The following is a 27,846-nucleotide window of genomic DNA, read 5'->3' as shown; positions in this document are numbered from 1 at the left end:
TATAAACCTTTTACTATAGCATCAAGGTTTATTGTCATGGAAGAAAATGGTTTTTAAGCTGGCAATATAGACCATTTGGTGCAGTCTATAAACTTAATTTTCTCTCTATCTTTGTTGGTTTCTGACATATTCTGCTCATCGTTTCTAATACAAGATGGAGCAATTAAATGAGATTAAACCTACATCAGAATTGGTATATCTCAGTTCACAGTGGCCATCCCCCCCCCCCCCCCCCCCCCCCCCCCCCCCCCCGACTAAAATGGTACTAGTCTTTTTATGTTAGCTATCCTGGTGTGCTATGACAAAACAATTATAATTGCCTTTGTACATGGTGTGCATCTTACACAATATCTACAGTGAGATGACTGATTTATGGTTAGATGTGTTCTCATATCTCTCAGCCTCTCCACCTTCCAGCTGTAATAATAACGACATCAATATAAACAGTCTGCCACCAACAAGTACCTAACCACAGATCTTTTGATATATCACTTTTACACAGTTAATTAAGACAGAAAATGCACACATTAAAGACTCCCAGCTATCTTCTCAAAATAACTCACAAATCATCTTCAAAGTGTGGTCTTACTTAGTAACACAGCCAATTTTGTCGATAAATTGCACAGATCCATGTATAAACTCTTTGATGTATATACATAATTAGTTATCAATTTATCAAGTATAAAGGAACATGCACACAAATATATCACTAATTTAAGTATAATTCAGATTAAAGTCACATTGCTGACAAAGTGGTTACAGGCATTAAAATAAATACCTCCTATCAGTCCTCACACATTAATCTGGGCATCAAACATGTCTCCAAGCATGGGCAAACTCATTTATGGCAAAACTGAACTTGACTTTCCTACTTTTGACCTTGACCATTCAAACTTGACTTTCCTACTTTTGACCTTGGCCGTTCAATTCACAAGCATGAAGGCTCTATCTTGTGTTACTCAAAAGTTTTGACTAAAGATAAAGAGTTGTAGATCAACAAAGAGGCAGATAAACCAAAAATTAATCCCCCAATTTGAGTCTCTGAAGCATTAAAAATCATCAGTAATGCATTATTATCAAGTATGCTAAATGCACAATGGCCATAGGTAATATTTGCTGTTGATATAAAAGCATTTACAATCCACTATGAAAAGGAATCATACTCTTTACTAAAAAAAATTTAATACCAAAGTTTTTTCTTCTTCTACCATGCAATTTTTGGACATCAGCAACTTCCCAGGGTTTTTATCTTTTTCAGCTTTACAGGTATCCAACCATTATATGAATATTCATGTGGGTATCCTTGGAAACTTTCTTTTCTAATCATATAATACTGTGTCTATACTATACACACTAATATGTTGACAGCTAGCTACCGTTACAGCGAATGCAGCTACATATATGTGTGAGCAGATCCAGGACACATGTTCCTTTTTCATTTTGTACTCATTATAAAGATCGATCCTTTCACTTTGGATTTCCGAATGACTATGCAAAGACAAAAGACTGAACACTGAACAAACGTGAGCACATGGTGAATGCATGGTGAACACGAGTGGTTGGGTGAACACAAGCGGTTGGAACCGATCGCAGTAGCTCAGTGGTAGAGATTTTGCCTTGCAACCAGGAGGTTATGAGTTCAAGCCCAGCTTATGCCATGGCCACAGCAAACTTAAGACGTTAAAATAGGTAGTGATAGCTCCTTTGCCAAATGCTCAGCATATAGAGGTGAGAATCATGGGTCTTTCGAATATGACCTTAAAACTGGGAGGTCCCGTGTCACGGCAGGCATTAGCATGATAAAGAACCCTCACTGCTACGGCCCTATATCAGTGAAAAATTCTCGACAAGACATAAAAAATAAATAAACAAACCAGTAGTTGGTGAATGGTGAACGCAAAACTGTAAATGGAGAGCCCTCGTATTAGAAAGTACACGCTGAAGGCATAGTGAACAAACAATGAGTGAACAGAAAAATAGAAAAGTAGGACGTTACTAAACTAATGGTTTGTTTATTTATTTTTTACGTCTTGTCAAGAATTTTTCACTGATATAGAGACGTCACCAGTTTCGAATTACCACAAATTTAGACCTATGCTTAGTGTGCAGGGCAATATACACAATTGATCCCTATTGTGGCCCCACCCTATCACAGGGGACCACAATTTGAATACACTTGAATCTACACTATGTCAGGAAGCTTTCATTTCTGGCCCTGTGGTTTTTGAGAAGATTTTTAAATGACCCCACCCTATTTTTGCCTTTTCTTGATTATCTCCCCTTTAGAGAAAGCATGGGCATTCATTTGAACGAACTCAAATCCCCTTTACCCAGGTATGATTTGTGCCATGTTTGTTTGAATTGACCCATTGGTTCTTGAGAAAAAGATTTTTAACCAATGCTACAAAATTTTTACTAGTCTTTGATTATCTGCATTTGATGACAAGTTTGGCTGAAATTAGCCCTGTGGTTCTTGAGAAGTCAAAAATGTTCAAAGTTTATGGATGGACTGATGGATGCCATCAGAAAAGTTCATGTGAGCTTTAAATTCAGCTAACATGAGCTAAAAACATGAGCAAGAAAACTCCCAGACAAATAAAATGGGATTTTCAGCAAAAAATATCTAAATGTGTGAAGGGAAATGATATTCCATGAGCTTACATGTATTATGATTTTTAATCAGATCAGCCTAACAATGGTACTGAAATAGAAAATTACCATGGCGTCTTGTTGGAATTTACCTAAATGGCTTGTTACTTCCATTTCTACTCATCTACAAGGGGCTCACAGACCAATGGTAACCTACATTCAAAACTTCCAAAGGATTGGAATGTGACACATTCTCAAAATTGTCTCCATCCGAAACAAGGATTGAGAATGCAAACTGAACAAACATGTAACAAAGTATTGAAAGAAATTGGGTGCACATGTAGGCAGAAACAAGGTAAAAGTTCTTGCTATCTTTGATGTTTCCAATTAAGGTCCATAAGTATAAGGACTTCATTAAACTACTAAACAAGAACAAAATCTGCAGTCCTTGTGCCCACAAGTACAACCTAAATATTTACAACCATAGTATCATACATACATGTACATGTAGTTAATGCAAAGTTGAAATAATTTTTGAAAAACAAGTTTATCAGTGGTATTCCCAGAAAGTTTCCAGTCAGCTTTCTAAAGGTGTACTTCCTGACAAAATCATTGTTGATCTCCACATAGGTGAAATCAAACCAGCTCATCCTACTGGCTTCTACAGCTTTGAGTTTAAGGACATTAAGTGGATTTGGATTGGTTGAAATTGGAGTGTGAGTTTTTTGTTTACTTAGTATATGTACCAAAGATAAAGTACTTTGGTGATGTTTTGCTATATACTTTAATATACTGGTACGCAGTGTTAAACACTGTGTAATGACAGTGGTGGATTTTATTGTGTATTTCTTAATGGTGTTAAGATTGAATGAGTAAAATATTTTGTTTGGCTTTAGGTCTTTTTTTACAGGGTATTTCAGTTAAATATTCAATGGACATTTTTGTGGTAAAATTCTAAATATAATTAAAATTGGAAATGAATGTTTCTGCTTCTACAATATATTTTCCGATTGCTTGTGATATTCTTTAAAAACTTTGCTTGTACATTGGTTACACACAGTGAAAGTGGTTCTATAGTTATATCAGTTGTAGGGAGTACATTGGTTACACACAGTGAAAGTGGTTCTATAGTTATATCAGCTGTAGGGAGTACATTGGTTACACACAGTGAAAGTGGTTCTATAGTTATATCAGCTGTAGGGAGTACATTGGTTACACACAGTGAAAGTGGTTCTATAGTTATATCAGTTGTAGGGAGTACATTGGTTACACACAGTGAAAGTGGTTCTATAGTTATATCAGCTGTAGGGAGTACATTGGTTACACACAGTGAAAGTGGTTCTATAGTTATATCAGTTGTAGGGAGTACATTGGTTACACACAGTGAAAGTGGTTCTATAGTTATATCAGCTGTAGGGAGTACATTGGTTACACACAGTGAAAGTGGTTCTATAGTTATATCAGTTGTAGGGAGTACATTGGTTACACACAGTGAAAGTGGTTCTATAGTTATATCAGTTGTAGGGAGTACATTGGTTACACACAGTGAAAGTGGTTCTATAGTTATATCAGCTGTAGGGAGTACATTGGTTACACACAGTGAAAGTGGTTCTATAGTTATATCAGTTGTAGGGAGTACATTGGTTACACACAGTGAAAGTGGTTCTATAGTTATATCAGCTGTAGGGAGTACATTGGTTACACACAGTGAAAGTGGTTCTATAGTTATATCAGTTGTAGGGAGTACATTGGTTACACACAGTGAAAGTGGTTCTATAGTTATATCAGTTGTAGGGAGTACTGCATTCAAATTGGTTGTTACAGCAGCAATGCAACCACATTGAGCCTTTACAGACAGAAGTTATACATGAGCTTTTATAGACAGAAGTTATACATGAACCTTTATAGACAGAAGTTATACATGAACCTTTATACACAGAAGTTATATGTGCCAGGCAGCTGTGGTGAGAAAATTCTGTCAACTTCAATACTGTTAAACATGCATAACTGTCCTGAGGATGTATCAAGCTGGATTGTTCAATCAATATCAGGCCTGCCCTTCTACTGGACACTAACACAATGACATAGAGCCACTTTCTCCTAGTGCTGAATACTAGTCACAATTCCATATCTACCAGGAACTGCTTCATCTCAACAGACTTATTATTAGAAAATCATAAAGTCTGCTACTTAATCATCGTGAATCATAGGTAAATGCAGGCATCATGATCATTTTCGTGTAATTTCAAAAACTTGTAAATGGTTCCAATACATGCCATTACCATAGTATGATCCCATTATCTCTCATGATGTCAGTATAATTTGCACATAAAAGAGTACATACACTATACAGAATATTACTGAACTACCTGAAAGTCCTTAGCATATACTCTAAGAAAACAGTCTGCACTATATCTGTGTTATGTATCAACTTAGCTTTACTTACTTCGCGCTTTATGGGGTTTTTTGGATGTCGGTTGCCACCGGATTTCTGTCATGTCTGGGTTGAGTTTAAATATACGATGGTATTGACGACTGTTAGAGCGGACTTTTATTAATTCACTGCCACTCTGCATACACTGAAGACAGTCTTGAGCTACAAAAAAAAGGAAAGAACTTAAGCTGGTTACATATGACACCAATATTTCCTTCAATCATCATCCATTAGCTAAAGTCAGCACCATATTGCAAAAACAAATAACACTGTGTCAGCACATTTAACACCATTCGTTATATAAATACCTCTGTCTGGAACTCACGAGTTAGAGCATTCAGTGCAAAGACAGAGAATTTCATTTTTATTTTCTTTAGCACAATTTTTACCACTGCTACTGCTCTAAAACTTAGCTGGAAGCAAATTATTTCACTATCAGTATGTCAGTCCAATTAACTTACTGCTCAAAATATAACACAAATTTTTAGTTATGAGATACTCCAACCCATCAAAAAACTTGCTCAAAGTATATTCATCGCACTGACTCCGTCATTATTCATTATTTATCGTAATATTGGTAAAACCAGGGAAGCGACTGCATTTCATTCAATGCTGATGGCATAAAACGATATCGAAGGTTTAATTCTGACTTAAGCATATTAATCTCCACATTAACACAATTTCCCTTTAACTTTATACATATATTCGCATCCAAATTATTGTATTCACTGATTTCATCATATGTCATTGTAATACATTATACAATTATTGCTGTTTTTGAGGTCAATACGATATGAGAAGTACAATATTCACCGAGCCCAAAGGGCTCGGTGAATATTGTACTTCGAAGGTGGCTAAATCATCATATTGACCTCAAAAACAGCAATAATTGTTTTATTATATGATTAAATGATTAAAAAACAAACCTCACCATTTTTCTAGTGTTTATATACGTCTGCTGAAATCTTAGACGAACCCAGTGAGAAACGTGGAATTTCATTGGACGGCAAAAATAAGTATAATCGATCGCGTCAAATTGGAAGTTCCCGACCTATTTTTGGTCCTATGTGGAAAAAATAATTCCTTATGTTCACCTGGAAGGTCACGTGCAGGTAAACATAACGTAGTATGATTTCTACATTGTTGGATCTCAGCCAATTAGAGAGCTAGGAATTATTCAATCATATAATAAAATTGTATATCATTTACAATATCATCATCAGAAAACCATGATCAGTCACACCAGGTAGACCGACCATGGGGGTGTCCGACAATGTTACAATATAAGCTAGAAACTTAAAATATCCTTACTCTACAATATATTACACAAAGGTATAATTAGATCATAAATAACAGCATATTATCAAACAAAAGTCAAAATTGACTTATATATACTAAAGGATTTATCATTATACATGTTGACATAATACACTGTATAATTTACACCTGCATTACACATGCAGAACTATCTGATGGTCATGGAAAAATAAATTAGTCATAAATATCTTGTTTTCCAATCCCCTGAAGAAAAAACCCAACCTTTCCCCCTACTTTCCAAATATCAGATATACATATATAGATCAAATATCGTGTGGGGGTTCTCAGAATAAACTCTAGTCAGTTCTGATGGTTCCTTCCCAGTGAAATGTTTATTTTCTATATAGTGTGCTGAGTTTAGTCAGACACATATTTCTTGTCAAACATATATTCCCTGAACAGTAATGGTGGCAGGTTTCCATCCCAAATGCCAAGATAGAGGGGGGATTTCTTATTCTCATGAGTAGATAATTTCACTAAGGTTCACTCAATTGAACAAACCTAAAAACTTGGGAGGAAAAAAATCATGGATAAAATTTGATGATTGACAGCTAGATTCCTTCAAATGGTGCCAAGCCCAAATGTCTTTAAGGGGTCAAAGCCCATGAAATTGGTAAAAGTGGAAGCTTATTTTGCCCAATTAATATTAATTATCATTTTTTAGAAAAGTTTGTTAGTTTTCTTACTTTTGCATTGATGATTTAATAAAGATTTATTATCATACAAGTCTAATCCCAGGACTTATCAACTTCTAGACCACATCTTCTGCTGCAAAAAATTGAAAATCATGTACTCTATGGGTAATTTGTATACAGAAACTTTCGTGTTTGTCCTGATTTCAAAAAAATTGAGAGCCCTGTGATAGAATTGAATAGATTTATTGAAACCAATTTGGAGCCCCTGAGGGCATACAGATAAAGAGCAGCATAAAAATTTAAAAGAAGAAAGTCAAAATTGATAGCAGTAACATGTTGACATTAAAAAGAGAAAGAAAGAAACTAGCTGACTACCGAAGATTACAGCAGTTGGGGATTATCTGTAATGCAGTAAATGCTTATGAGACATGTACAAAAACGAACCTGTAACATGTGCACTTGTACTATAGAGTATTAACATTATTACTCCTATCCATTTGTTTGGTTCTTTTTAAGGTTATATAATGCACTACTTCTTGTTTTAAAAATATTGATTCAAAATTAACAAGACATATTTGTGAAACACTATGTCTCCCACCCATTGACAAACCTGACCTTGATGAATGACCATGACCGTTATCATTCACATACCTTTTGCTGATCGACAGACAATTTAGAGGCAAAAAGATTGACATTGAGACAGCCAGAAAAAGAAAAAACAATCTGCCCCCTGATTGTTGATCGTGAGGACATAAAAAATATATAAGATAATGTCTTGAGTATTTATCCATTCCTTAAAAGAGATGCATTGCATGCAGTTAGCTGAAATGTAAAATAGCATCTACCATCAGTCATGGTGGCTCAGTTAGTTGACAGCACCTGGCCAGAAATCAATCTGATTAAAATGTAGATTTCTCACATAATGCTATTTGACAGATCTGTATAGTTCAATCAGATTGGCCAGTAATGTATTCAGTAAATGTAAAGAATTCAATTCCCAGATCAGTCATAAATTTCCCAACTTATAGGTAATTAAAACAAATGCATATTAAAGGTTTCAACCCAAAGCTCAAAATCTTCTATGTTGTAAGGGGTGTGTGTGTGAAAATCAACCATGGTCTCTACATCGGAAACCTCTCTCATCATCGGAGGGATGCCCAGAGTGTAGAGATTGCATGAGTATCTTGTGTGTTACAAGAGGAATCAGCAGTTAAATCTATTTATTCATGTTTTTTTAAATAGGTTAAGAATGATAAATAATCAACAGATAATGTAAATTTCTGAATTTTATGTTAGATTCATTAAATCTAACAATCAACATGTTGATTAACCTACATAAAAAAATAAATAATTACACTGAATTTATAGATCTTACGAATCCTGTATTTTTAGGAATGTATGAACAAGCTAGCATATGTTTCTCTCAGGGCTTCACACCTGCCTAAAATTAGTTCCACCCCTTACCAGAGGAAAACCAACCAGTTGAAAACCTCGGCCTTTAAAATTGTTCTGCAAATGAACAGTAGTAATGCAGTCATACCAAATTTCAGCTTTCTTAAATAGAGCATATGATGAAAACAAGAGGCCCACTGGCCTGTAGTCACCTGAGTATTAAAGCCCATAAAGGGAGTCTCAAATTTGCAAGGAGTCTTTATGTACATGTTTATGATCTTTCAAAATACATACAATTCCAATTCAATTGTAACAGAAGAAGGAAAAATGGAAGTTTGAAGCATATAAATCATTTAAACATTCCCTAATATTTTTTTTTAATACACATTTTCATTATGTGGCCATATTATTGGCCCTGCACAAGGATCTGAACCCCTGACCCAGGAGCCAATGAATTTCACTATTTAGGTAGAGATCTTCATGGACCTCACATAATCATACATTTAGTTTTTCTCTAATATACATGGAAGTAGAGAAGATTTCTAAGATTTAATACATTTTCACTATATGGCCATATTGGCCCTGCCCTAGTGCCTGAACCCCTGACCCAGGGGCCATGAATTTCACAATTTAGGTAGATCGAGAGATTCATGGACATCATAACCATGCATTTAGGTTTTCTCCCACATGTGTGGAAACAGAGAAGATTTTTCAAAGTATGGCCCCTTTAAGCATATTTGACCCCATCCATGAGACCCCAGGGGGCAGTAAGGTCATAAATTTCACAATTTATATTCCTATTATCCTAAAGATGCTTCACACCAAAGATGGTAATAATTGGCCTGGTAGTTTTCAATAAGTTTGTAAAATTGATAAAGGAGACCAACAACGTACACCAACAGACAAAGATCAATGGCAATAGGTCACCTGAATGACTCAGGTGACTTAAAAAGTGTGGAAAACCAAATGGAGAAATATTCCACACAAAATCACATAAACCTTGTAAAAATCACTCAACTTACCATCTGTACACATACATCACTAAACCTAGCATACCAAATTTCAGCTTTCTAGATTAAATAATGATAAAAAAGATGAGTAAACCAAGTGGGACAGACAGACAGAAATACAGAGGAATGGACAGACCGACAAACAAAGATAAATTTTTTAGTTCCGTTCGGTCTCACCAATGGGGACTATAATAATGAATTGCTTGTTCTCTAAAGTGACATCATGGGTGTATTTTAATTAAATCTTAATATGGCAGATAGGAGGAATTACTCCCTGCAACAGACCATTTCAAAATGCACATCAATTTTCAAAATACCATTTAGTGGAAATATTGTACGAAGACTTCCATTTTAAGACACATGCTATCTGTCTTTATATTTTATTTCCAGACTTTCAATAACCTAATAATGAAATTGAAATGGTCAAATTGATATCTAATGGAAACTGTGGCCAAAGACCCTGAAGAAAATTGAAAGGTCCAAGGGAGTGGTAATGAATCTGAAGCAGTGATTTCTAAGAATTGAACAGGTGACAAATTGCTGCCTACCAGTTCTTAATGGAAACCCTACAGTATCACATTCTACGAAGCTACTTCTCACGTATACACTTTGTAAGAATAATTGTAGAAATACAAAATTGACCCTATCACCTTCAAATGATGACACATGCTGTAGTAACACTTGGACACGCACGGTATATGTAGCACATGCACTAGATGTAAATCTAGTACACAGATCATGTATACTAGAAGGAAACAGGAAGTTAACATACAATTGGTCTTTCATTTTTTGTACATCAGAGAACAGATTTTGATTATGTAAATACTGAAACAGGAAAATATTGACTGTTGACAGAATTAACTTTTCCACATGGTGTGCATTGTGTCCTATATATAGATATTAAGATCTTATGTCCCAAACATAGGGACCATTAGATTGGATTCTTTTATGTAAATCAGACATGAACAAAGCCTTCTCATTTTGTAATGCTAAGATATATATATATATATATATATATATATATATATATATATTATATATTCTTTGATTTAATCTAAAAATACAAGTCATTTCAGGAATAGTGCGGCAAATTCTAGGATGATGATCGTGCTAGCTAGCTGTTTCTGAAATAACTCTTATACATATTAGCACAGAGATCAAACGCAATAATTAATCTTCAAGTTACCACAGGAATTTACTATGAAAGAGTATTCTTTCATAGTAAATTCGAACCCAAGTGATATAATTGCCTGCGAGTTAAACAAGCATTTCTAAGTATAATCATACATTTTAAAACAGTGCTACTGTTAAGACAAGCATAGGTGCTTAAATATAAAAGAGAATCTAAGAGAGAAAGAAAGAGAGGGGGGGGGGGGGGGTTAATAAAAAAACAAAAAACTTCTATATAAAGTAAATATGTTTCATTGAAATAAAAAAAAAACATGGATAAACTCCACAGTGTAATAAAGATTGTACAATAAAAGAAAAAAATCTTCATAAATTTCTATTCAATGTCAAGGTGGTGATATCCTTAAATTTAATGTAAAAACCCATGTATACAATTGTAGCATCAAATGACATATTCTATAGAGTAGACCAGTTGAGAGCAATATCCCTTTGTACAGAACCCTAATCTTTAACCCACTGATTAAATATTTTAACATTTTGATTTTAAATATATCTTGTAAATAGAATATTTAATGTAGATTCAAGTTTGTTATATTTTAATACCCCATCTACCCCCTCCTTCTTTTATTAATCGGTAATGATATACAGCGAGATCCATTCAAAAGCCTATGATTAATCAAGCTGCAGGTCATGATCATTTGATGCCAAGTTTACAGTTAATCTTTTAACAAATGCAAGTAAAATTTCCCTGTTACTGAGTGAGTAAATTTGAATAGTTGGGTTTTTTTTCACCTTGTCATTGCATGCCATGGTAAACTAACCCTATCACAAGATGATGGGGGGAGGGGGTGTTCAACTGGAAACTTATTGTGTGTGAAATTATAATAGATGCTATTTTTAGATATGGAAAAGACAAGAGTTTGCATATCTGTTCCACAACCAAACTCCTAATTTAGATTCATCACTGCTTCAGTTGTATCATGGCCTCATAACATTATAGACTATGACATCACCTATCATCAATATATTCAGAGTTCTTAAAACATGCCTGTGCAACATGCATCCCACTATAACTTTAAGGATAACAATATTGGATCCTCCTGCAAATGAAGTATTGTACAAAGTTTCAAGTTTATTGGATAAGCTATATAGTAGAAGAGTTCACAAGCTATTCCAACTCCACCCCTCTTAGATCCACAATAACTTTTAGGTAAACAATTGGATCCTGACCTGTCCCAACAATATGCACATCTACAAATGGCAAAGAAGCATTCTACAAAGTTTCAAGTCTATCAGATAAGCCTTGGCGTTCACAAGATTTTGTGACAGACAAACGGACAGACTGACAGAAAGTACAATATGTCATCCCCTTCTTTGTCAGGCCATCATTGAAAATATTTTTGTTTGATGTACTCTGTCAGACCCATTTTTCAAGGTGAGTCGGTACATGTAGGTAGGTTGGGTTTTTTTCTTGAACGCCATGAAATTTTTTAATATTTTCTTTTAAGATAAGGAGAATTTCCTATTATTCAAGGGAACCAACCGAAATTTTAAATTGCCGAAAAAAAATGATCGGGTAGGAGCAAATTTGACAGGTCGGTCGGAGTACATCAAACATATCAATTTTTATTTTTGGCCTCATAGAATTTACCTCTTTATTGTTAAACATGTTCTTAGTTGCAGTTTGACATTTCAAGCACTCAGAATAAATAAATCTAATTGAACAAAAATAAATAACAAATTTTAAAGTTTAACTATTCTCTCTCTCTCTGTCTCTCTCTTTCTCTCTCTCTCCAAAAATTGGGTTTTATGAATGATTTTGTAGATACAAATAGTAATTTAATGAACTGAAAGTTACAAAATTTACATCTCTCTGCATGAGATCTTGGAAATTAAGTCTCACGAAATGAAAGTAGCATTTAGTAACATTTAGTATAAATATACAGAAATTACATTTTTCAATATTTTTCTAATGTATTAACAAACCACAATTACGTTTTAGCTTTAACTTATAACGAAGATCCATCCTTGAAATTTCCAATCACCAAGCTGTTTGGAGTTCCTAGGTGTGTATAACAATAAATTCAATATAAACAGTACATGTCTAATAAATATTGTCATATGCCATTTAAATGAACTATCAATAGAGATTTATATCCCCTACATTGCTGGTGCTCTTTAAAAGTAATAAGCAAGTTAATGTCTTAAAAATAAGACACCACATGAATTTCACATGCTCGTTAAAGAAGAACTAAATTTGCACCTCATTCATCACTTTGATTCTCTTGAACACAAGTTCACCATGCATGTAGAATATTTTTAATAATATGTTTGCATGTATATACACAAAATTGGTGTTATTTAATACTAGCACATGTATATAATACTAATATCATGAAGGAGGAAACCAAATATTAAATCTGAAGGAAAATGTATGCAGCAAGGAGTATTTAATGTGTAAAACGTATGACAATACATGAAAATGTGATGAAATTAGCTACACTTTCCAAAAGATGATCAGCTCTGAATTTGTATAAAGATTTACCACAAAGACACCGTACATCAGAGAGACTTTTCTGTGGTTTCCACAGTTATAACCACAACCTATAACAAAGGTGAACTGAACTAGATCAACATAAAAACAGTCCCAAGTTATTGCCATTTCAGGCACAGCTAAGAAGTATGAAATGACTAACATTAGTAAAATCAAGAATACTGAATAATTTTAACATAAAGTGGGGGTGGGAGCAAATATTATTGATGCATATCATTTCAATACCAGTCAATCAACCTTAAAAACATATATAATGCTGCAGATGTAAAGGTCAAATTCATAACAAAACAAGTCATTCAACAATGATAAAATTATCATAATATCCAAGCATATTCTGGGGGGAAAAAACCAGACAAACTTTTAAATAAGTGACACATTGACTACTTAGCATTGTTTTATTTAGAATTCACTTAATATGTTGCAATACTTAAATATCTTTTATGGGTAGTGCCATGGGCAAATATAAAACTTATCTGCCAAAAAGCATTGATTACTTAGGAAATCTAAATTCATAAATATTGACTTTGGAGCTAGCCATTAGTAATGTAAACATTTTTACTGCAGCAACAGCCTGAATTTTTTTTTTCTTGGATAAAAAAAATCTATATCTTTTTATTAATAGTTCCATAAGTTTCTGAAACGATTAACACAATGAGTGGATGGAAATGAGTGATCAACCAAATCAACTGGCTGAAATTTTAAAAGAAAATGACATCCCAATTAATGTCCTTAACTTATTACATGCCTTACTGAAGGTTACTAAACAACTATGGAAGCAACTCTATCACTGATTTTAGACTTTATAACCTCTACCAAATTATGTAATTTAGCTCTATAATTGTCCTCTATACTAGGTCCTGCCTCCATGTACGCTAGTACAGTTGTGTTCAAAGGTTTTAGATGACAATTTTTTTTTATCCTACCTCCTTCAACTAGTAAAAACATGCCCTAACAAACTGATTACATGTAAATATTATCAATGATAAGAATATATTTTACTATTTAGAGTTTACCCTGGTACATTGGACAGCAGTGATGCCTCTGTAGTGGTTGTATTTCTATTTATAGCCCCTTAAAGTAGTGCAATTATTTCTAAGGATCTCATCCTGAGGTCATACTTTGAAGAAGAATTTAGTAAATTTTGTACTATCATGTATATTTATAATTTTGAAAATTCTAGGCATGCTTCATATAAATTTTCATCCTGAAATTGCATTTGCAGCATTTTAATTATATATTGATAATTTCTTTTAAATTGTATTTCAGACTTTGGGATGTAAAGATGATAACTCCATGAGTTTCAAAAAAAAGTGCACAACTTTGGAAATTTGTATTGCTAGATAGATATTCAATGTGAAAATTAAATAGTTCAATTCCACTTGCAATTTAACCGATTCATTTGACTATATTAACATTCTCTACACTGTCTTATCCTGTGGGGATCCATGTTAGAATAGGTCCTCAGTACCCCCTTGCTTGTCTTAAGAGGCAACTGAATGGGGTGGTCCTTCAGATGAGACCGCAAAAACCGAGGTCCCGTGTCACAGCAGGTGTGGCACGATAAAGAACCCTCCCTGCTCAATGGCCATAAGCACCGAGCATAGGTCGAAATTTTGCAGCCCTTCACCGGCAATGGTGACATCTCCATATGAGTGAAATATTCTCGAGCGGGACGTAAAACAAAATTCAATCAATCAATCTATACTGTCTTAATAAGTTGCAGTTAAGTTGCACCATGTGACCTCCTAAATTGATGTCAATACGTTTGGCTTCATTGCAATGGCAATATTGCTCCACGGATACCAGGATATTTCATGAATTTCCATCAAATCATTTTTCTTAATTATTAAGCTCTTTTATTAAACACTTCATGATTTAATTAATAATTATGTAAACTGACACAACTTACTTAATATCCTATAAAATGAGTAAACATTACAGTCATTCCTTAATAACATGGTGAAAATTAGGTTTGTTGAATTAAACTATTTTACTTTCAGTGATATTTTTAGGGTCTTCTTGAGTTGAAATAAGGCCCCATTCCCAATGGAACACCCTGATACGTTTTTCCCAAATTGCAAATGTGTGGGATAGGTCCAAATCCCTTTAGATTGGAAAATTTATCAAAAGTTTTATCTTCAAATTGGGAAATTCTTAATTAAACTAAATGTACTCTAACCATGTTTTTTGTTTCAATTACAAAGGTTTTTTTTTTTTGTATTTTGACAATAGGTGATCATTTGAGAAATGTATCTTACTTATATTGTCTTTTTTTTTTCTTTTTTGTTGGGTAATTGGGAAGGTTTTGCTCATTTTCTAACTGGGAACCCTTTTATCTGCAGACCCATTTTAGGAACATTGACAGACATAAATTCCTAAAATAAAGGTGTTGCATTAAATAAAATCTTTTTTATGAATTAAACTTCTTCTTTAGAGTTTGATTATTTGTTGAATTGATAGGAATAAGATGGATGAATGGATGGACAAACAGATATACAGTCTAGACTTATTGATTAGAGAGAAGATATATAGAAAGATATATACAGTGCCACAATCCAAGAGTAAAAAGAAATCAAATTATGGATAAAATCAGAGTGAATCAGACAATATTGTGAGGACTGGGCAACTTTTTCTACCTTGACAAAATGGCAAATAATTCCTCAGTAAGAAAGACCCCGGCCACTACATTCAGATGTGAAGAAATCACGGACCTTAATTATTTCATAGTACAGTTATTAATATGAAGATTCAATTATGTAAATTATAACAAGGGTATCTCTGAAACAGCTAAATGCTGAATTCAGTGTCATCTGGTTTGTTAATATATAAGCACAAAGACGCTCCCACTTCTGTCCGATTCTATAATTGCCATAAATGTAAACAGTAAATATATACATGTAGGCCTACTTCGCAAATTTTTTTTATAACTCCTATACTCAGAAGTGAACATCCTTCATTATTTAAACAAGATTATAGAACATTTGTGGCATACCTCCAGGATTGTCTACCAGAGCAGCTAACTATTCCATATATTGCACATATCATGTACTGTATTAAGAAATAAATCTCATTTTTGAAAATACATGAGGTATGAACTGCAAACTTCATGCCAAACTTCATGAAATGTACATCTTAGCACTTCATGAAAAGTACATTGATGTTGCAGTTCATGCTCTCATGTATTTCAAAAATTAATTCTATTTACATTCTACTTTCATTTCTGTTGGCAGAATTAAAGGTGCAGGATATGACGCAGCCCAGAATCGTGTTCGTTGGAGGACTGTCGTAGATGGCCTATGTTCCTCGCTGAACGACAGACAGGCCTAAGTAAGTAAGTTCATTTCTGTTGTTCTAAAGACATACTATATTTATCAAGCACTTCTGTATTTATATGCACATCAATTTGTAATTGCAATGCATTCTTGAGGCAATGCCTAATATCACTACAATTTGTAAAGATTGTATCAATCAAAGCCAATAGCATTGAAAACACAAATATTGATAAATATTCACATTCCCAATGTTTTTGCCTTAGATATCGTAACCAATTGTAGTGATAGCCAGTTCCTCACGAATGCTATGCAGTTGGAAACAATGTGCGTATGAATCTTGATATAAATATAGTAGATGTCTCTTTTAACAGCTGGGAATTTTGACACTTATTAATGAAATGGAATGTAAATATAAGAAATGAAATTCATCTCTGAAAATATACGAGGGCATGAACTGCAGTTCATACCCTCATGTATTCTCAAAAATGAAATTTATTTAAAAAATGTACACAACAAATAATGGTGCACTGCTGCACATATCTCTAATTATATCTTAGTTACACATAGTAAGGTCCAGTGCCTGTACACATTATCTAGATATTATTTAGTACATCAGTATGTATGTATGACAGTGGCATAGCTAAGTTTGAAATATTTGTAAGCAGCTAGGGGGTAAGCTGAGCACATTTTTCGTAATATGTAATAAAAATTTCACGAAAATATTTGTAAGCACGTCCATACAGTGCTACTGTGTAGCTACGCCACTGAATGACATTTATAAAAGAATTATATGTGTTCTTGAATATGCCTTGTCAGTTATTGCTATTGATTAATATGTATATTCTATGATTTATCTTCATTGATGTAATCATCTCATGTTTGTCTATTTTGGACTCTGAATATTAGAAATAAAGTATCTAAAAAATAATTCTATTCTATGCTTCTATCAACCTTCAGATCTGCTAAAATTCCAATTATCTGGATGAGCTCTATGAAAGTAAGGAAATATTTTTATCCAAAGCTGATAACACTGATCAATTTGCAGGATATATGTGTGTATATTCATGAATAATATCCTTGTAAACAATCCATAAATAGCAGTCTCAATATTTCTATCAGGTTACCTGCTAGATGGTACTTAAAATTTCTTATGTTTGAAGTTAAAAACAAAATGTTGAACATAATGCATATTATACATTTAGAAAAAGGACCATTTAGCTAGCAAGTTTGACTGACTTTATATCATTTTGTAACAGATAAGACAGTATGCATATATGCATATCAGTCACACAGCTTAATAATATATAAAAGAATAGTATGTTCTGAGAAACAGTTGCATTGGTGCTCAGAGGTTCTAATACAAAGTGGGAACATCTAGAGCTATATATAGAGTAAGGCCTTAATCAGAGATTATGGAATTATTACCGGGATATTGTACTAATTCAAATGCAGATCTACACCACTAGTTTTATACACTTTTAATGTCAGACATCGCAAGATATTCAACGTTTACTAAATGATAAATCAGCGTTCATGCAACACTTTGGTGGAGTGGCTGCATGGTAACAGTCTCGTGCACATGTAGATTTTAAAAATTTGTGACGTTAAGATATGATAAACTATGATAAACCATTTTAAATACTCATACAGAGATGTTAATTCTTTTCAACTCTCTGATAAAATATCTACCTGTTGCAATTTTCCGCTCTGTGGGCATGCTGCTGAAAGATACGGTCTTTTTTCGAGGTGGTTTTCTGCTCCCATCTTTGCACATGAAGCTACTTTTTCGTGGCATGACGGGTTCATTTGAATGATTTTCTTCGGTTGGTGTTTCAACATCATCTGATTCCTTAACATCACTGTCCATGATATCCGTCCCCCCATTGACAAACACATCTTCACATATTTTCCCACTTGTTTCTGGGCTAACGGCGGATGTCATATTTTCCTCCGCCATGTTGACATTTCCGCGACTTAGAATCGTCCACTGGCAGGGGTGTTCCTTATAGGTCGATACATGTTTTCCTATCAATCGTCATCGACTCTATATTTTCGACATTGGTGTGATTTATGCAATCAATATCAGTAATAATTTCCATCATAAGTGTTTGTTGAGCATATGTGATTGACATTCGGACGATTCCATTTTCTGAAGGGGGAAGTAATACAAACTTATTTGAATTTGAATATGAACTAGGAACATTAAAGCTCTTCTCTCTATATCTAAATATTACAAAAGACTAAAAAGCTATGATGATGAAAATGGTATACAAAAATTCAATACTTATATGGCTGCTATTTTTAAGGAATAATACTGGCATCTAAATAGGCTACTGGAAAATTGGCAGGGACAAATAAAAAGGTTAAGAAATAAACTTAATCTTTCATAAATAAAGAAAGCACAATCTACAACTACTGAAGAATTACTATATTGATAATATTAAAATACACCTACAAAATACTGAATCCTCTAAACGTGGAAAATTACTATTTTACAGTAAAATCACAGGGGCTCGTCACGAATTGACCCTCTCTATTCTATATTTAAGGTAACTCCATGCCTGTAGTTTTATCTGATACAAGTTTTAAAAGGGTATTTATCTCCATTCATTAAAGTTAAAAGTAACAAACTATCAAATAAAATACACAGGTCATCACACTTTTTAAGATGCGAGACGTACATAAACAGAATCATATATCACCGTCAGAAAATTGAAATTTTCCTTAAACAGCGTTATCAAAATGTCATACAAACTGGTTATGACGATATAATAGCATTCATAACAATTTCATGAAACTGTATCTTCACAAAAAAAAATGTCTGTAAAAAATAAAGGAAATATATCGTATAATAGACTTGTTTAAGAAATCAATGAAATCAGAGTTATTGCCCTTGGATTCAATATTTTAAAACGTATCATTGAATATTCATCTATAACTTAGACTTTTGAAATAGTCTATTTTTAACAAGATTTTTTACAATTCCTATCGGAAAACACTCCAACAAAATATATGTTTCTATCATGCATAAATCTAAATAGATAATAACTTTTGCAAAATTTGATGACATCACAGAAGGGTGGAATTCCTTTAAATATAGAATAGACGATGTCAAATTTAATAAGACAAAAATTTCGTGACGAGCCCCTGTAGTAAAATTCGGTAAGTTTTCCAGTTATATTTAGAATAGATGGCCCTTCAGAACATATTATGTAAATGAATTTTTGTTCATCATCGTGTAATAAAATTCTGTACTCTTTTTTCTACAACACCACAAAAAGATTTCCTTTCATCAACAAACTTTGCACACGTAATTAAAAAAAATGAATCTCATTTCCTAATAAACCAGAGCTGTATTTATATGCATCCCCAGATAATATACTTTTATAAATAATAAATATTAAAGTCTTGGCTATATATATATATATATATATATATATATATATATATATAAATTTCTGGCAGGAATATTCAATAAACAACATTGAGAAATTGATGAAAGATCGAAATTCACATTTATTGTTTGGACCACAGTCCACCGGAGTAAAGACATTAATGAATTATTAACACGTGAACGAATAGATCCAATGCGTAAATCGAAGGCTCGAAGAACTCTTTATATAGGCCTGTATAATATATAGTTATAAGTGAAGGGTCGCGAAAGCTCTTTCAGTCTTGAAATCAGTACAAACTAGAATGATAAGTGAATAGAGCAATTTCTTACACTATTCCTTCATCAAATATTTTCAAATATGTATTGATAGACAGATGTAACCGGAAGAGATAACTCCAAGTTGCAGTGAGTAGGAAGGGGGTGTAATACCCCCTCTCTTGGAAAATTTTTGATACCTAAAATCAAATTTATTTTTGTTATTTTATGTCAATTAGTGGTTGCTGCATCTATGACCACTACCTTCGCCTTTCTGTTTCAGGAAATGCTTCCTGATAATATGGTTTGGCAGTGACGTTATAAGCGTACACCGGTCGATTAAAGAGTACCTACCGACACTCGGAGTCGAAAGAGTTTTAAAACATGCATAGAAATAGATGTGTATATATATTCTAATACAACTGCATTCGGCAAACTTCGGTACCCTGATTGCGATCGCTTATGCCTATTACAAAATAACACATCGCCGGTAATTACTTTTTCTTTGAATAATTCAATTTATCAACATTTCATGTCGTATCTCATTTGAATGAGTTGACGTTGTCGCGCCATATGACGTGTTGAGAATGACGTTTAGCTCTCCAGCTTTTGAACACAACCGCGCATGGTGTTATATATAGCTGTGTAGATAATGGTTCAATACTTATTTCATTCATCATAGAAAAAAACCCACAGGTATCTGAATCTTAATTAATAAACAGATGTAAATAGAAGAGAAAAAACTATTTCTCTCTCTCTCTCTCTCTCTCTCTCTCTCTCTCTCTCTCTATATATATATATATATATATATATATATATACAGTGTATTCAAATATATTGATAGAGTTTTCTATTTACATCTATGTATTGATTAAAATTCAGATACCTTTGAAAAAGACTATACAATTTTAATGTTTCTCTTTCATGCATATGATACATTGTCAATATTTATATATCTAGATGTGTATTTCAATTTCGTAATTTATTAAACAAGCAGTACAAACATGGAACTAATTAAAATGCTTTAGGTTCACTAATTTGCTTATTTCCCCAAAGAAAACCTTCACCTCCACTTCCCCCGTAGTCTGGGCGACCGTGGGGGCGCCACCGAAGATCTCTCCACTCCCGTCTGTTGTCTGCTATTCTGAGGGTGTTGCTCAGCTTCAGGCCTGTCCACTCTGGGATGTTGTCCTTCCATCACTTTCCCCTGCCTTCCTCGCCTTCTCCCTCCCTGTACTGTGCCTTGAAGGATCGTCTTGGAAAGTCCTGATGATCGTGAGACGTACCCCACCACTTCAGCTTGCGAGTTTGTTTTTTTTTTTTTTTTTTTGTTTTTTTTTTATTATTATTATTTTACTACACGGACAAGAGATCTTCACTAGGCCCGTTAGCTTGTCTGATCCTGTTCTTGACTTCTTGTGATGTGATCTTTGTAGGAGATGCAGAGAAGCATCTCACCTCAAAAGCCTTTATCCTTCTTTCAGTGCCTGCTGTTAGGATCCGTGATTCACAGGCGTACAAGAATATGGATATGACCAAGGAGCATATCATTAATCCTTGACTTCCGCGAGAATCTGGGTTAAAATAAGTTCTCAGTACCCCTAGCTTGTCATAAGAGTCGACTAAATGGGACAGTCCTTCGGATGAGACCGCAAAAACCGAAGCCCCGCGTCACAGCAGATGTGGCACGATAAAGATCCCTCCCTGCTCAAAAGCCGTAAGCGCTGAGCTTAGGCCTAAATTTTGCAACCCTTCACTGGCAATGGTGACGTCTCCATATGAGTGAAAAATTCTCGGGCGGGACATTAAATAGTTATACAACTAACCAACATGATCTCTGAGGTGAACATAATGTTCCCGTCCTTCCAGATAGTCTTGAGTTTGCTAAACGCTGTAGTGGTTTTGGGCGATTCTGGCTAGTATCTCAGATTTGGACCCTTCGTCGCTGACAATGACTCCGAGATATTTGAAGTTGTTGACAGTGGCCAGCCTCTCATCATTCACTCTGATGTCAGTACTGATACCTTTGGTGTTGTTTGTCATCAGTTTGGTGTTTTCTGCATCGATCTGCGTCTTGTAGAATGTAGATGTTTTATCAAAGCGTTCTTTAAGGTTTGTCATTTCTCCTCCTCATGCAAGGCTGTCTATATCATCGGCAAAACACAAGCTGGCGATTGTTCTTCAGTCGATGCTGACTGTTCCATTGTGGTCTTCTAGTGTGTCAGCCATGATCCTCTCCAAAAAGATGTTGAATAAGGTAGGGGAAAGCATGAATCCTTGCCTCACTCCTACGGTGGTCCTGAACCAGACCCCAATGCTGTAGTGGAAGTAGCCTGCGCTGGTCGTCTTGTCATAGAGGTGTTTGATTATTGTTATCAGGTTACTGTTGTGCTGCGCCCTGTTCTGAAGTCTTCTTGTTCTTCAGCAATGACCTTCGCTGCTCGTGGCTTCAACCTATTCAGCCGTATCTTCAGCATGGTCTTGCTTGGGTGGCTAGTAAGGCTGACGGTGCGGTAATTCTGGAACTGTTGTAGGTTGCCTTTTGGGGAATGTGATGATCAGGGATTGTGTCGATGGTGTAGGCCATTCTCCTGTCTACCAGATCTTATTGCAGTGAGGCACTGATTATTACTTCTCCTTCTGTCTGGACTAGCCCTGATGGTATATTGTCCACTCCCGCTGATTTCCCCTTCTCAAGCCATCTCACTGCTGCTTCCACTTCTTCACAAAGAATGGGGTGGTTGTCGTTGTTGGTTACAGGAGGTACATGTAGTACCGTTGCGTCTCCTGTGGCCCTGTAACTGTATAGCTCAGAGCAATACTCATTCAAACGCTGTAAAATGGCCTGATCTTGTCAGACACTTTCCAGCATTGTCTTGGATGGTGATACTCCGCCCCATGTTTTGTACTGGTCAGGACTTTCACCAATTGATATGTTTTCTTCCCGTTGTTCTTCTTCAAGTTTTCTTGTTTTTCCTGGCATTATTCTTCTATCCAGTTCTCTTTCGCTCTTTTCGTGCTTTTCTTAACTTTTTGGTTAACAGCTCGTTACTGCTTTAGAGAGACTTAAACAAGATACAATACAATCGTTACTGCTTTGCTCCTTCTGGATCACTCTTCTTTTTCATTTCTCTCCGTTTGTGACACAGATCAAGGATGTTAGCTGTAACCCATGGCTTCTTTATTGTGGTATGTTTGCAAAGGATCTCACTGGCGGTGTCGGTTACTCCTGCATTGAAGGTGTTAATCAATGAGTCCATACCTGTGTCATCAGCATCTAGGATGGTTAATGGTGCAAACGTTCCTCCGACCATGGCTTGAAAGGTTTCTAAACCTTCTAGGTCCATCAGTTTCTCGAGGTCAAAATTGAGTCTTTTCCGTCCTTGTTTCCTGTCCTTCAGGTGAAGTTTGAAGGTCATCATCAAGAGTTCATGGTCGCTTCTGATGTCTGCCCCTGGAAAACTGCGAGGTCTTGTGACGTTCACACTGGACATGAAGCGTCTCTTCACCATGATGTAGTCAATCTGATTGCTGTTTTGGCTAGTCCGGGTCCATCTTCTGGATGATTTGTGTGGGCCGAACGTATATGCCAACATGAGGTGTTATAGCTGGCAAATTGCAATAGCCTTAGGCCTCTCTCGTTTGTCACGGTGTTGCAAAACCGGCCACATGTGCCTTTGTAGTTCGTCCATGCATCTTCTGCTATCTTCGCATTCCAGTCACCCTGCACTACAAAGATGTCCTTCTGGGGTATACGCCTGTATGGTGGTAATGTTGAAGGGACTAGCTCTACTGTTGACTGGCCGACAGTCCATGGCGGTGTTCACAGTGTTCTGGTGAACAAGAAAGCCAACGCCGTGTTCATGTTTGTCCTGCCTCCGACTGAAGTACATTTTATCGCCTTCCATGGTCAATGTTTCTCCGATGTTCTTCCATCGTACTTCACAGAGTCCCAGGATTTTCCATTGGCATCTGTTCATTTCATGAGTAAGCTCTTCTAGCTGACATGTTTCTCTCAGTGTTCTTGTTCTTTGGGGCATCAGTCACATACTTTACAACCCAGCCCTGATATGCAGCGGAAGGCGCGGTCCTTGGTAACCCGGGCGGCGGCCGAGCCGGTATTTGTTGAGAAATGGTTACCATCCTCATGTGGCGTATCAAGGGCAAGTGACGCATGGCGGAGCCCATCCCTCTCCATGCCCGACGACAGCCGATATCCTCCAATTCGAAAACTTGGCCGTAAAGTTCATCTGGGAACTCCTGCGCCCTAGCCAATGACCTCATCATGGAAGTTCATTCGCCTTGTGATGTAGTGTTAACAGCACCCCCTCACGTGGTTTATCCCGCCAGTTGAAGTGGTATTCCGAGGTGTGGCGCTTGGAGCCATTACGTGAGAGTTTTAGGGGATGTGTGATGATCAGTGGTGCCCGTCTCTTATCGAGAGAGTACAGCTGACAGTCACCACAGGTACTACTCCATGCAGAGCCCCCTACACCTCAAAGAGACCACTGAATCTTAAAATAAGAAAATTTAGGGTTTTATGGCCACTAATTTAAAAAAACCATCGATCTATAATCTCCAATTCTTTAAAACCAATCTTAGAATTGAGGCCATACATTGTTACGTAGGTGCAATTTTCAAAACTGGTAATTCTTCTTGTACGTTCTTTTTTTAAAGACCCAAAATAATACTGTACGGTTTCTTCAAGGATCACTGGATGTGGGCGGAGATCATCTATGGTCATTGTTATTTACCTGGCCAAGAGATCAGGGTGCTGTGTATACTTTTGATGTACACAGGAAGGGTCTCAGGGCTGTCTGCAGTGTTTCTGTGGTCACAGTGTTTGTATAATGGTTGTATCCCTATGGCTTGATGACACACAGTTTACACCACCCCCTCTTTCTCTCTTTTACTCTCAGCCATTGGCTCAATGAATAATTTCTTTTATAAATATAGAACTATCATAAATTGATAATATAAAGTATTTCAATAAGTTACAAGTTTTAGAAATTAATGGGCAAATTATTGTTTGATTTCTGATTGTGTAATTTTATAATACATGTATATAAAGGGGAAAATTACAATTATATTAAAATTGCGTTGTTCGGGGGTCTTTTTAAAAACAGTTGAATTACGAGGAAATAGCAGTTGTGCACAGGTCAATGCAATCAAAATTCTAGAATACAGGGCTTCCTCAAGATCTAAAGAATGCTGGTAGGTACTGGCTTTTATTGTTATCAAAACACCTCTCTGGGGTAGCTTTAGACCACAGTTTCTGCAGGTGTCACTCCACCTGAGATCTATTGTTAAATGTTTGATTGACAGACGTCTAACAATTTGGGGGTGTTAACTTAAAGTCGGGTCTTTAAACTTTCAACTTGATTTATATACATAATGAATGTTTTGGTAGTTTAAATGCAAAATAGATCAATATTTATTTCCAAACTACTTACTTAAAACTTTTTCATATCTAATATTGTTTGAAGGCATGGATTCTGTCAATTTAATGTTACGATTTATTAATGCTGACACCTATAGTCAAAATTAGTTTATGCGAATAGATCAAAGATATATTTTTAAGTGCCAAGAGGTCAATTTTAACACCATTTAGTTCAATAGTAAGCACTACTCCCTTTCGATGTAAACTGTGTAAACATTGAAGATATACTTTTAAAAGAATTGACAATTTACTATTTCAACGTGATGACGCCACATGCGATGTTAGCTTCAACTTTAGGATGATCTATGCAGCGTCACAATGGAGATTAAGGGCCAAGATCGCGGATCTCCGGTGACATCTTTATGCTATCAACTTTTCAAGGGTGTGCGTTTCGCATATTTATGCAAAGCACAGCACTTGACAGTGATGCAGTTCCGAACGTTATTTAGAACATGGACTTATTTATATACTGGTATGTAGTGGGTTGGCAATACGGACCATGAATGTCGGTCTGGGTAGATCAATGGCGAGAACAACAGACTAGTAATGTATTCCTGGTCCAGCCATTTTTCTCCTTTCCTGTTACATTTAGTGACGTGACCAGGATTCAAACAGGGTTGTCACGAACACCTTGCCAAGTCATCGTGGTCAAACGTCATTTGGATACAACCATCATTTAACTTTACATGTTACACGCTTTTTCATTGGTTGAAAAATTATTGGAATATCGTATCCGACGAGAAAAAAATAAATGGCCGGAACTACTTTCTATTGGATGCTTCGTATTTATATATGGATTGGGGAATCCTGAAAAGAAAAACTTAACAGTTCAATTGATCTATATAAACAAAAACAAACAAATATAAAATATAGATAATAATTATGCAAAATGAAATAAACATGGCTATTTGAGGACAAACCCCAACCCTCAACCCCAACCCCCCCCAAAAAAAAACACCCAACAACACACGTCTGCTTCTGCAATTCCGGGCTGAGAGTTAAATGTATTCAACCGGGAATGACAATAGTCCAGTTTGCACCTTGCGACAACTTCCTTCATGTCACAAACCCAAATACCAGATACACCGCACACTGAGTCCAGCTTGTACCTTGCGACAACTTCCTTCATGTCACAAATCCAAATACCAGATACACCGCACACTGCCTCAGAGATACTGCAATATCGTAGCCCTTAACGACTATGGTTTCGAACTCCGACATAATATGTTTATGAGTGGGCACCGAAACGAGGCTTCCGTACGACGTTACAACAGCTGTCACAGCCTTAGGAATTCACTGATAAAACTCGAAAACCCTCTGTAACACTCACTTGTCCACCTGGAAGCTGTGACAATCCTCAAGAGAACCCTACCTGGCATCCCACATCTTTATTATGCACGTGTCCCATGCTTTCCGTTAGTACCGACATCGAACTTTGCACTTAATTCCAGTTCCACTCAACAAAATTCCTGCAATTTTCTCTAAACAGGACTTATCTCTAACTCATTCTTTTAAAACTGCATTCTTCAGTCCACAAAAAACCCGTTTGCTCAACAGTAAACAACAGTTCGTGGAAGTCGCCATTAGTCCTAATGGATTTAGCTTTTTTTTTTAAATTGTGTATTCACACATTACTACGCCCATCTCGAAATGACATTGAATGTAGTCCAAGAATAACTCGTTAATTCAACTCAAATCAAGTAATGTTTTATCATATGAACTCAATGTTTTAAAATATTAAATGATAAGGAATGAATTTATTATTTTTTCGTTGGATGGAGGTACACCACGAAAAAAAAAGACGGAAAACTTTTGCATCATGCGCTACGCGCAATGATGCAGTTTTCTGTCTTTTCTTCGTGCTATACCTCCATCCAACGAAAAAATAATAAATTCATTCCTTAAAGTCCTATGCAGGATACAATCGTGCTTTTAACGCAGAGTACAGCCAACCCCTATAGCAATTTATAGTGAAGATATCCATGAGGAGGGGTAAGGAAGTGGCCCATATTTTTCTTTATACAAATAATTCTTAAGATAAATACAACCTATCGTCCCGTGGGAATCCGGGTTAGAATAGGTCGCCAGTACCCCTTGCTTGTCGTGAAGGGCTACTAAATGGGACGGTCCTTCGGATGAGACCAAAAAAAAAAAAAAAAACGAGACCCCGTGTCACAGCACGATAGAGATCCATCCCTGCTCAAAGGTCGTAAGCGCTGAGCATAGGCCTAAATTTTGCAGCCCTTCACTGGCAATGGTGACGTTTCCATATCATTATGAGTGAAATATTCTCGAGAGGGACGTTAGATAATATACAATCATCTTTGGCCTATCGGGTGACGCAATTTAATTCTGGTTTGAATGACATATAACATTCCGTCAGATCTCCTTCCACTTGCTCAAACACTTCAAAACCGAAAAATGCA

At 35.6% G+C, this 27,846-nt stretch overlaps 1 protein-coding gene across 3 annotated transcripts in view; it reads right to left on the bottom strand.

Moving 5' to 3' along the window:
- The window catches only part of LOC125683103 (inactive phospholipase C-like protein 2), an 80,295-nt gene extending 61,973 nt beyond the window's left edge, over positions 1 to 18,322 (bottom strand). For 2 of the 3 annotated variants that reach the window (XM_048923891.2, XM_048923892.2), the window contains exons 1-2: positions 18,021 to 18,321; positions 5,036 to 5,185 (exon numbers count right to left, since the gene is read on the bottom strand). In XM_048923891.2, coding sequence (XP_048779848.2) covers positions 5,036 to 5,185; positions 18,021 to 18,288 — 418 coding nt within the window. In that variant the 5' untranslated portion in view covers positions 18,289 to 18,321. Of the gene's footprint in view, positions 1 to 5,035; positions 5,186 to 18,020 lie in introns of all 3 variants that reach the window. The other variant, XM_048923893.2, reaches the window with a different exon arrangement.
- Positions 18,323 to 27,846: the final 9,524 nt, after the last annotated feature.

This window comes from Ostrea edulis, chromosome 6 (assembly GCF_947568905.1).
Source record: "Ostrea edulis chromosome 6, xbOstEdul1.1, whole genome shotgun sequence".
NCBI classification, from domain to species: domain Eukaryota; kingdom Metazoa; phylum Mollusca; class Bivalvia; order Ostreida; family Ostreidae; genus Ostrea; species Ostrea edulis.
This window is presented reverse-complemented; position numbering and strand designations above follow the sequence as displayed.